Genomic DNA, 12830 nt, shown 5'->3' with positions numbered 1-12830 from the left:
TAAAGTGATATTTGTAAGCAATTTATCACAAACCACAAGTAATCCTGGGGTAGAACTATTCAACTGTAATTGGTACTATACATTTGACACACATATCAAATGTGCACTTAGTCATTCACCCAGTAAAGATGTCCTTCAAGCAGGCCAACAGTAATGCATAAGAGAATTTCAATTTTTAACAGCACAATCTTAATGCACTTACAAAACCAGTTTTTTTCTGTTATTATTACTTGTCCTGGTTTCGGCCATGTCCAGCCAAAACCAGGACATTACTTTAGGATGATTTTTTTTTCCCCTGTACTTTATCATAGGTAATGGGAAAGCTTTACTGCAGAAAAAAGTTCCTACAAATGCACACAAAAAATTGCAAAATGACACTCTCAGAAAATAAAACCACTCTTGGATGCACATGCATGCCAAATCTTTAAATTTTAAATGTTGGCTTTGAAGAGTATGAAATGTTGACAAAATACAAAGTTAAAAAAGACAAAGACGGTAGGGTGAACATAAGATATGAACATATGTATTGAAATATCACGAATTGCTGTCGTGCAAAAGTGTCTTCCCATCTTTACTCTTCCTTTGGAACCAAATGGCAAAGCTTCTATGGATGCGTGACTGAAAGTCTGCTGGAGACCCTTTTAGACAGAGTTGGATGTGGAATTTTTAGTTGTGTCACTGCACAGAGCAGCATACACCACCTAGAACAATGCAATTATGGGAAACATTGTCTTCTCAGACCTAGATTGAAAGAAATAAAACACTTGATAATGACAGCCAAGTTGTCTCCAGATGTTTCAGCTAGCAGATTTCTTTGACCATAAATAATCCAAAAGACACATCCACATATCCATAGCAGATGCAAAGAAACAGAAAATGGGGTTGAAATCCACTTGAGGAATTGGACAATTGATCTTACTTCTGTCATTGGAGGCCTTAAGAAAAGGCCAAATAAACACATCATAAGTGACGACTTCTCCAAGCAATCTCTATGCTCTGATTTTCTTACAAAGAGAATTTTCTTCTAATGTCTACCTTTCATCTTTCTCCCCATGGTTTAGTTCTACTCTCTTTATCCAACCATTAATATTCTCTGTGTCCAATTATTTTCCTCCTTTAAAACGTTGTTACACATCTGGTGTCTCCTTCCCTCACTCTTCTCCTGTAAGCTGAAGAATCAATTCATTTAAAGAAAAATGATGATATAAAATAAGCTTAGTTGGAGCGAGTGACCAAAAGCTGCTCTGGTAACTAATGTTCTAAACTTTAAAAGGGGAAGCTAAGTAAGGAAATAAATTAGTGAAGTAACAGACAGAAGAATTTAAGAGCTCAGATAAAGAAGTCTGCAATTTCACTGGCTCAGAGATGCTAAATCTGTATCTCAAAGGAAGGCTAACGAAGAGTAAGAAGATGGAGCAGAAAAATGTAGATCCAAGTCTCACTGAGCACATTAATAAAGTACCTTACAAAGACGTAAGAATAACTCAAGGTGACAGTATTAGAAGCTAAGGAGCATGGCGGTCAAGTGAGAACCCTCACAAGACAACTAGAGTAACATCTTGCAAAGGACAGCAAAATCAGCTACAAAATAATGTTCCAGCTGTAAATGAAAAACCACAGTACAATCAATAATGGATTTTTAGATTTACTCTGCTCAAATTTACTTAAAAATGCACTTAATGTAGATTTCTAAGACAATGGATTTGATTATCCACAGTGCCTCTCTTCAGTCTAACAGTCTCGGGTTCCTTTGCAACCCAGGAATAACATAACATGCAATTGTTTATCAACATATACACATAGAACAGGTATAAAATTAAATGAAGGTGATAATTTCCATGTTGAAGCTGAACTGCTAGGTATAGGATTGCAATCAGAATTCCCTTCTTAGACACTGTCACTAGGGAAAGATATACAGAATCAGAACCAGTAGCCAAAGAGTTCTTTAAGCAATGAAACAGCAAGGCTCTATTTATTGAGCAAAGTACTGTTTCCTGAGATGCCAGGAGGTTGGACTGCATAAGCAAGGAGCTATCTTCAAAACTTTTGCTTCAATTTCCATTTTTTATGCCTTTAAGGTCTTCTATCTAAATATTAAGTTAACTACAGCTGTCTGATTTTATGAGATCAGATAGGACCAGAGCACGATAGAACAGCTATGGGCTAATGAGAACTTTTGTTATCTTCACTGAAACTCAATTAAGTGTGGTAATAGGAAAGAAATCACCCAAGTCTCCTCTATGACTAGAGAAAACATATCCACAAAATACTTAAGATCATATGAAATTTGCTAAGAACAGTAATTGCTATTAGACAGAAAGAATTAACACACAGCACAAGGTGTTCTATCAAGTGATTACTCGGATATTAACTGTACTCAGACTACTGAGCTTTACTGAGGGTCAGGGGAAATGTAGGTCTATCATGTCCCAGCATTCCTCCAAGTGAAATTTCCCCCTAGCAATAATTCTTATGTTCTAGTATCACCAATGGAAGTAAAATACTTTTTCTATTTAGGTCACTGAATTTTCAGGCAGCAAGGGGGCCCATAAAACAATTAATACTGTCCCATTACGTACTCATTTCAACATGTTCTTCCATGCATGGAGATCCTGAACAGTGAGGAAAGTGTGCTGCAGTAATGAGCAATACTTCACAGGATTCACTCACTGTTCTACAGTACTATATGGCACTGACAACGCTACAAAAACAAGTATGAAATGATGTCCTCTGCCTACAGAGGTGATAAAAAGCATGTAACATATTTCTACTGTTCCATTATCTTCTGCTACATATTCCCTTCTTTTGCCCTCCCCACTAGGTCATCCACAGCAGAAAGTGCTCTAATAGTACTGTCTAGTCTGCACCTGGATTACCATGCATACCCACTCTGTTACCTCTAAAAACACAGAAACACTTGTACATGGGAGGGAACTATTGAATGAGATTACACAAGCAATATAATTATGATGAAAAATCAATCTTATAACAATTGTAAGAACTACTTTGAACTTCAGCCTCAGTATTTGGAAACTGAACAGGCTTGGTTTCAATAAATACCTAGTAAGAATGCTCTAAAAGCACCCCATTTTAACTCTACAAATTATTTTTAGCTACACAGCATATTCTAATTCAATTTCCCTTTGCTATTTTTTAGGGATTGTTCTTCTGATTAAATCCAAGATTTATCCTTATAGGCCTTTCCAGGAAGCAGAAGTTGACTTGGAAATCATTTTCTTTTGCCTCAGTTCTTGCACTTTTCAACAGTGCAAGTGGTAAGTTTTCATATACAAAGTAAGGCTGTTCACACCTTCAGGCGCAAATTCACAAGCCAAATTCAGTCATACCGGCATAAATCCACAGAAATGCTATTAACAATTACAACGGAGACACATGATGTGCAAACGGGATAAATGCTGTTTTCAAGCTATAATTGCTTAAAATCCCTACACAACCCTACTTGCTTAATTTTGCACTTAAGTATTGATACTTAATCAAATCAAGCATTTTAATTACAGACAACCTATAGTTAAAGCTACTAACCCTTTCCACTGTAAAGACATTTTCTTCTGAAGCAGGCTAACTTCAGTAGCCAAATCTTTACTAAGCTGAAATTCTCAGCTCTCCAATATGCTTCAGGCTGCACTTCCCAGCCCCATGACTATCGTGTTTCAGAAAAAATGATTCTGTCATCTCAGAGTAAGCTTAAGAGAAAACCTGGGTTTAGCCATACTAAATCTTCTAAGGGTTTTTTTTTTTTTTTTTTTTAAGTTACAGAAACCGACAAACCTACACTTCGGATCCTATAACTAAAATCAAATGGGAAGGAAAGCAACAATACATCTCTGATGTTAAAACATCTTCTGTCACCTCCAAAAAAAAAGTTCACCCACATTATAAACTTCAAAGAATTCAGGAACTCTGCCAGTCACTTTGAAAGTATTAGCCATTCTTTGCACAATTTCTAAGGCTATTTAGTGTTATAACTGACTAAATGTAGTCAGTATTCACCATATGTAAAACAAAGATTCTTATTTTAAGTTCAAACATAAAGATTACTATAATCTTTACCAGTGTTTAATTATCCTAATAGAATGTTGGAAGTTTTTCATTTTCATTCCTAACCTACAATTAAGGTGTATTTGAAAATGAATAGCCAAAAAACCCCAACCACCATTACTTGCTGCACATCTTTCTGAAATGAAGCCCTCCCCACTTCTTTCTTCTACATCAGAAATATGCACAAAGTCATGAACCCTTGCAACCCAGCATATAGGAAAACAATAATTCTTTGTTTGGTAATATTTATGTTTCTCTCTGTTCTTAATTGTGTAAGTAACATATGGACACATAATCATTAGTATAATTAACATTTTGGGATTATTTTCATGACAGAACATACGTTATGGAGAAATGATGTTTCAAGAATGTAGGGCAGAAGTCAGCCCTGTAAGGCTAAACCCTCAGTCATATCCAGTCTGGGACACTCTGCAGAGCAGAAAGCTGGCAACAAAAATAAATGGACTGTGACCTGTGTATTTTAGGACAAGTTGGCAATAAACCCTGTAGCACAGCTCTTTACTTCTCCAGGGCACTTTGGTGATGAACTTTTCCACAACTGAGTTCAAGTATGTTTTCATTAAATAAGCTGCACATTTAAATATATGTAAAAGTGAGCAGTAACATACAACTAAGATTTTTCCACACCAAATAGCTTATGTTTAAATTACTCCCAAATTTTCAGTGGGCTACAGATTTTGTACTAACAATAGATATAAAATTGTATTTTAGAATTAGTTAGCTGAAAATCAGTGTGAATATCTTACATGAAATGAGCCACAAACCCCATGATTTTTAACAGAAATGTTAGCTGTTCTAATATTCACCTCTTATCCAGATTGTGCTGAAATTCAGGATAACACTATTAAACAGATTTATTTATTTATTTTTAAGAAACAAAAGGATAGATAATTCTCTTCCTACCACATGTGGGCAACAGTACAGGCAATTAGATATTTTGTAAGAGGAACACTTGGACTCTTCATTCCACATACCCGTTTCCCACTTCCCCCAGCCTGAAACCTGTCAAGAAACCAGATACTGCCACTGAATATTTCTGAATACAGTTAAGTTTTCATTACTAGAGTAAAAATCAACTTAATACAAAACAAGAGGTCCCACATCTCTCTCACATCTCAAGACCTTACCCTACACATTTGAGAAGATAATAAAACATAGGTTATAGTTTGCTTTTATGCTTGTGCGGATTAGAAATTCTACCTACACTAAGACTGAATTCTAAGGAATATTCTGCAGCCAAACACTTGTGACTAAGTAGAGATGTAAAACATACACTGACTGCTCACAAAGTTTTGCTGGAGTAATTAAAAAAACAGGTGTTTAAGACTTTCCATTGGCCTAATCTACTTACCTTTGTATTTTTAATACACCCTTCACAACTCTCCCTAATTAATTAGATTTTAGGATATTACATTATCAGCTCTCCAACTGCTCCAGCAATTAGCCTGTTCATACACATTTCTCTGAAATATCCTTGATTTTTGTTAATGCTGCTTATTTATAAAAACATGGTTTTTTGCATTTTTCCATATGACTTGCTCTTACTCATATGGATAGACTAGGGAAGACAAATTATGTGGAATTCTGACATTTAAATACAATCAAGATTGACCAGACGGTATTGTCATCTTTCTTCTTTATCCTTTTGGGTTATTTACTACATCCCATTGAGGTTTTCAGATTCAGATCAAGTTCCTTGAAGCAACATACTGGCTCATTTTTTCTATAGTACTTTTCACGGAAGTTATCCATCAATCAGTGCGAACTTCTAAATGTTACCGTAACAATGATTTTGAAAAATTACTTCTAATAAAGACGTACTGCATCTTAAAGAGTGAATGGATGACCTTGGATTCACCTACCTTCATATTTACATCTGCTCCGTTACAGACCAAAAGCTCTAAACACAATGCTCCATGTGTTGACGCAGCAGCAAAATGCAAAGGTGTAAACCCCTTCTCATTCATTTGATTTACATTAGCACCGCAGTCTATGAGTTCATTCACTACAACGTCTTGCCCGTTGTAGCAAGCTACATGGAGAGGAGTATTTCCATAGGCATTTGGTTCATTCATCTATCACAGAAAAAAAACCCAAGATTAGTTAGTAGGCAAAAACCTGTATTACTGCAGCATTTAATTACGACAAAGAAAAATCTCATGTCATGAGACAACTTCTTCATTATGTTTTGGAACTCTTCAAAACCAGAAATTAAACGCAAGTTCTGGATGTTATACTTTGATCAAGGCGTGTGTACCGGGGAAGAGTACGATTGCTTTACAAGTGAGCCAACGTCCTCCTATTGTCTCCACACCAGTTTCCTGTATGCTGTACGCAACTTGACAGAACTCACATATGGAAAAAATGTCAACAGTGGCAATTTGCACAGACACTACAGACTAAGTACAGCATGGACCTTTATCATTTTTCAACAGCATTTGTGGGTTTCTGTTAAAAACAGAGGCCAAAAGGGACTTTTTTTTTTTTTCAGGACACACACACACACACGAACGACAGGGACGAATGACACATGATGACGACAGGGGGGCATATGGAAGTAGAATTTGTTGTTGTGCACAACATAACTGAATTCTGATCTGCTTCTCAAAACAGAACTTTGGCAGCATTCTCCAGCCTTGTAAGACTAAAATGTGATGCACAATGTAGATTTCTTAGACAGTTTCACAGTTTGTTGTTAACACACTTTCTACATGCAGGTACTGTACAGCCTTTTTATTTATTTTGCATTTCAATATTAATATGGCCTTCCTTACTGTAGTATTGAAGTTTCTCACAATTTTTAGTATTTCCCAAAATACTTTCTGTGGTGTAAGTCAGTAAAATGTATATTTTACAAATAACTGAAGCAAAAGAGTTTAATTTCCTGCAGTTCAAAAAGGATTGTGTGGCAAAGCTAGGAACGGAATTCCTATTTCCTGAGTTCCAGTCCAATGAAGAGTAAGAAATACCAAATGAACAAAAAACTACTAAATACAAATTTATTCCCAAACAACTGTGCAAAATCTGCAAGGCTTTTAAGTTCCTTGGGGGAATGAGGTTTTATAACAAAAAAAGTATGTGAGCGAAGATCTTTGGAAAAACTATTTTCACTATATCATAACCTGCCCCTAAATAAACAGTGTGCTACAATACTAACAAGAGCATTCAAACAACAAAAAAATATGTATCACTTTGTTTTATTCTTCCTTACATCAACTCCAAGATCCAGAAGATATTTGACTACACTGATCATTCCACTAGATGCTGCAGCATGTAAGGGTGTATACGATTTCTTGTCTTTGCATGTCACTTCAGCTCCGTGGGTCACAAGTAATTTCACAACTTCAATATGACCTAAAAGAATAAAGACAAAAAGAATGAAGCTGCTTTTTATATTAAGCAGCACAATTTTACGAACTTAATAATGTGCAATTGTTATAACACGAACAAGACATTATTCATTTGGACCTAATCTGGAAAATAAAGAATTGTTCTTGTATTCTAATTGTATCATGAACTATGAAAGCAACATAAAATATTCATCTCTAGAAGAGAGTATTTCCACATACCCCCTCCAATAAACATAGTATTTATACTGCAAAAATAGTCTTGTATATTAAAAAAAAAAAATCTTGTCTTCTGCTTACACAGAAGTATTTTTTGGGAAGACTTGACAACTAGAGAGGTGAAATAACTTTGTAATTATTAAACATTTACTGCAAATTTCTTTTAACAACTTGAGAGAGAATGTGACTGTCAGTCTTCCACCTTCACCTCAACTGCAAACACACCCATTAAGGTTTTCAAGGCCTTCAGCATAAACTTTGAAAAAATTACACAACCATGAAAAGAAGAAAATATTCTGTTTTTAAATAAAAATATATCCCCCCCCAATCCAGCTTCCTTTACTTGCAAAGCCTTTAAAATGTTGACCCAAATCATACAGGATTTAGCAAAGCTCTACTTTCAGAACTGACTCAGGCCTCTGAGGAACCGTAGCCTTTTGAAAGCATCAACTATTCTCCTAAATCACTGGGAGGAGAGTAAGAGTCGAGTGGGATCATGGGGAAGGGATGACCTGGGGGAAGTTCCAGGTAAGAAGGTGGAAAAGAGAAGGGAGGGCGGGCAGCCCACCCTGAAGTAGCGGGCAGTCACTCTCACTGCCAGCTCTGTGGCTGGGCCAGGGGGCCCAACACTGCACCACTGCTGCAAAGGGCAACCAGCTTTCCCCTTCACCATGCCCGCACGCTCCCCCACTAGCTCGCATGCAGTTGTGACACTGCAAGCTAAGAGAAAAGCTATGAAAACGGGGTTACCAAAAAAATCTTGTCATTCTTGCTCAATTGTTAATTTAACCGCCAAACAAGTCAATCACTGAAAACACAGGGATAATCATGACAAAGTCTGCAGAATAAAGGAGCACACTTGAGTTAAACAGACCATGATACATTTAGTGCTTTACCTTTGTAACTGACCCATAGACAGATGCAGGATTCTTTGGTCTACCTTTCAAGTGACACCCTTACCGTAGTTAAAAAAGTGGCGAGGGGCACACTGAATACCTATGCTTACCCAGTCAGACACGTAAGTAAAAAGTATCAAATCCAGCCTTCAGTTTAAGTGCTTCATAAAAACTGAGGGTCTTTGCTTTATCAGTGACTAAGAGAATTTGCAAAAGTTTGAATAGCAAGTGTCTACCCAAAGGAATACAGACAAAGCTATTTTGATAAACAAGCAGTCACCATGATATCTACCTTCATGCTGCATGCACAACAACATACAAAACGACATTTCACCTAGCTATACCAATCAGAAAGAGAGTTTACCAGTGCAATGTGAAGTGCTGCAATATTTCACTTCTGAATTACTTGAGTATTGTAGGAAGGAAGAGAAAGATAAATGGAAACATGATACTCATCTTCTGGCCCAAATATATTGGGGCAAGAATGAAAACCAGCCCTATGTGAGAGACAGAAGATACTGAGAGCAGTGAAGGAAGAGAGACACTGAACAGAACAGTGGCAGAAAAACTTTGAAGAGAAGAAAAAAAAACCAAAAATCCCTGACCTGCATTGAAAATGCAAGCAGCAATCAGTGGAAGACACTCAAACAGAAGAGCAAGGTACTTGAAGTGGGAAGCGCTGAGGAGACATCTCGGTACACTAATGAGGGCGACGCTAGCATGCAAGAATGAAAGTCCATTTTAGTCGCAGCATTGCAGCCGGACAGCAATGGAGCCGGGTGAAAAGCAGGAAGGAAGGGAAACAATGGATATAACCCTAGAAAGTTATTTATAGTAGAGTGACGAAAAGCATGACTTCTTTTTTATTCTATGGTCAGTTTTATATGGTGTAAAAGCTGTAAGGCTTTCTTCAAACAATTGGAGCAGTGTAAAACGGCTCTAAATTGTGAGAGAGAATGTCACAGGTTTTTCTCCCTTGTTTGAAGACTTTCAAAAGCTTTTTCTACTCTATTGTCTGCAAGGATATTTAGGTTTACCAACATCAGATAAATTACATTTTTCCCACGCAAACACTGTTCATTAACAGAGTTTCCTATTAATAGCCTATGAAACAGCATTGACTAAAATTGGAATAAATGTAGCTCATCTGAAAAATAAAAAACTTTCTCTCATCTAGGTGAGCACAAGCCAGAAAACATCTCTGTCCTCTCACTGACGCTCGTCAGATCTCTGCCATCTCATGCACAAATTTCATTCAACAAAATTTTGCAAATAATCACGTTAAGGTAAGGTGGTTGGACAGTCTGTCACAGACATTGCTTTGCATATGTAAGTAGATTACAAAATAATACAAAATATCGCAAAGAACATTGGATCAATAATGAAGATTGTTCTTTAACTTCTTGGTTTCAAGTACTGGTATCAGTACTTGAAGTGCAGTATCATACAGCTTCAAATTATATGTTAGAGTATTAACACTGTGACGATCACTTCCTAATTCACTGGCACGTTCAAGTCTTTTCCTCTGAAGACAGCTCATCAGGGTCCCATTGTTGTTTTTAGCATTTCACATATGGATTTCACAGCCTTATTTTACATTGCTATCAGATTATTTCAGACCTGTATTGTCAGGGACATAAGACTAATGTGAAATTGGCCTGAAACACATAGTTGTGCAAAGACAACGGTTAGTAATTCCACTTTTGTGTGACTCCAGGTGTTTGTGAGAAGATCACTTTTACAACCGTTGAGAGCTTACAAACAAGCCCAATTTCGTAAATGTGTGGTTTTGCATTTGTAGAGACCAGAATTCTCAGTCCTCGGACAAAAGCACATTTCATACAATGAACAACTCATTATCAACCCCCAAAACTCAGCGTAAGGTTTTTGGCGACCGTATTTAAATAGGTACTGCCCCACATTCTCCTGCTCTTTTGTTTTGCTCAGTATGTGAGTTTAAAATTGTATTTCCACTTTTAAGTTACTGTTTCCATTTATCCTTTCCTGGCAAGACTGGGAAACATTGCTTGGATAAATGTAACAACTCCAAAGCAGTTACGTAAGATACTCAATGCCACAGAATCACAGATAAGAAATATGTTTAATTAGCAACCTTCAGTCTGTTTTTAAGAACCACTCCCCACGCATACACGTTGCACAGCATTATGACTATTTATAAGTAATTCTCTGATTCATAATCATGAGCATTAATACCAAACTGCATATTGAAGGGCATTTTGCCTAAGATCAGACCTCCAAGGCAGAGCTATCCTGGACTTAAGAGATGTCAACGTAATGAGTCCATGTAATTACCTAGTTTATGTGTGTTTGTTTTTTGGTTTGATATCAGATACAGTAAAATTAGTTTGTTTTATTCAAGGAAGGGACAGTATAGAAATTAGTCTCCTTGTACATTAACTTAAATGTTTGTCAAAAATACAAGGTGCTCCTTTATAAACTCTCTATATAAAGGTTTTCACTGAGACAGTCATTCCAAGTAGTATTTTCCTCTTATAATTGGAACAAAAACCTTCACATCTTTAGGTCACCTCTGAAAAAAAAAAAAAAAGGTGCCATAAATAATAGGACCATGTTCTCTTCCTGACTATTCTTCTCCTTAAGTTTCCTAAGATGGCATCTTAGGCATATAGATACGTATTTTTTGGAGAACTTAAAATTCAGGAAAATGCAGATCATCAAAACACAACAGGAACAAAAAATTACATAAAACAAAGTCTTATTTCCCCATTTCATCTTCGAAGAAATTCCCAGGCACGCAGATTCATACAATACTGATGCTACTGCTTTTATTCTTCTCCCTTGGCTGGATAAAATTATGGAGCAATAAGCTAAAACACTGTCTAACAATCAAGACCATGGAATCATCTCAACTGGCTTCTTCCTGAAATTGATACTGAAACTTAATTGTTCACGACTCATATATGACACGTTGCATGTGTTCAAGGGCATTTTTAGCCATTTTCTGGAAGTTAAAAGAGGCATTACGTGTTTTGGCTTCTGAGTAGGTACAACATATTCTGCAATGACAAATACAATCTGCAGTTGCATGTGAATTACTTAGAAACAAAGTGATTAGCCAAAGCTAAGAAGTCTCTGTCAGTGTCAGCCTAGAACTCTTAATCTGCATTTTCTGTGATTCACCTTCCAATGGTTTGTACTGCTCATATTTTAAATGAACCTTGAGATACAAAGGTCTACTATTTATTACACCTATGCTGAAGAAAACAATTCCTACCACTTAATAAGATGAAAGTATGATAAAAGGCAATGAAGTACATTACTGTGACCGTACTGCCATGCATTGGTCAATACCATGAGAACAATAATTATTCACTCCTGGAATAAGAATGGCAAGGCAAGAATTTGGAGTTTTAGAGATGAAATAATATTCTTTTAAAATACAATCCCCAAGGTTGGTGTAATGATCCTCTGTTTCAGGTGCCCCTTGTATTAATTGCTTACCTTCTATTTAGCATTATCACAAAAGTTTTCGTCTATGATTAGACTCCTGCTGACTGAGGAACATAGTTCCTTCGTTTTAAAGAACAAAATTACTTACCTTACTTTTTCCAACAAATTGATTTTTCTCACCATAAAACCACATTTACAAGGCAATTTGAAGTATACTATTAATGGTTTTCTGGCAGACACACAGATAACCTCACTGCTTACAATGTAAATATTTTTCCTAGAAATATATAAAACCATTAAACATAAGGAGAATTTTTTTTTTTACTACCACAATAGTAATCAACTGAAATATGTACATACCCATATACGCTGCCCAATGTATAGCTCGTCTGTCTTTCTTGTCAAATGCATTAATATTGGCCCCTCTAGACAACAGTAAGCTGACCATCTGAGATAAACAGAAAGAAAAGAAATCCTCCATTCATAATGGAAAACTCTGCTTAAAGTTAGACAAAGAAAATCACAGAAGAAAATAAAAATATATGCGTTTTCAAACAATTTAAATGTGTTGTTTTTTTGAATATTCCATAAGCTTGAAAAAACTGGCTGCCCACCCTGGCAGCAATAACGAAGTGACTGTAAGGAACACAAAATTCGATGTCAACAAAAACATTTCCCAGTTAAATATGGCAAAGCTGTGGAATCTTTGAAATCTTCAGGCAATTACTGAGGGATTCACTAAAGGTAATCACTAAAAGCAAGCCTATTACCAATTTGTCTCCAATTACCTATACACAATTACAATGGGAATTTCTCAGCAGTCATTTTTCAGGGCTTGAAAACTAGCAAGTTAGAG

General features: G+C 36.3%; 1 protein-coding gene across 2 annotated transcripts in view; it reads right to left on the bottom strand.

Moving 5' to 3' along the window:
* The window catches only part of ANKRD28 (ankyrin repeat domain 28), a 79460-nt gene that overhangs the window by 29266 nt on the left and 37364 nt on the right, over positions 1 to 12830 (bottom strand). For both annotated transcript variants that reach the window (XM_050890718.1, XM_050890717.1), the window contains exons 6-8: positions 12335 to 12422; positions 7292 to 7434; positions 5943 to 6155 (exon numbers count right to left, since the gene is read on the bottom strand). In XM_050890718.1, the coding sequence (XP_050746675.1) occupies positions 5943 to 6155; positions 7292 to 7434; positions 12335 to 12422 (444 nt within the window). The remainder of the gene's footprint in view (positions 1 to 5942; positions 6156 to 7291; positions 7435 to 12334; positions 12423 to 12830) is intronic.

This window comes from Gymnogyps californianus, chromosome 2 (genome assembly GCF_018139145.2).
Source record: "Gymnogyps californianus isolate 813 chromosome 2, ASM1813914v2, whole genome shotgun sequence".
NCBI lineage: Eukaryota > Metazoa > Chordata > Aves > Accipitriformes > Cathartidae > Gymnogyps > Gymnogyps californianus.
Note: the sequence above shows the minus strand (reverse complement) of the source record. Positions and strands in the feature narration are given on the sequence as shown.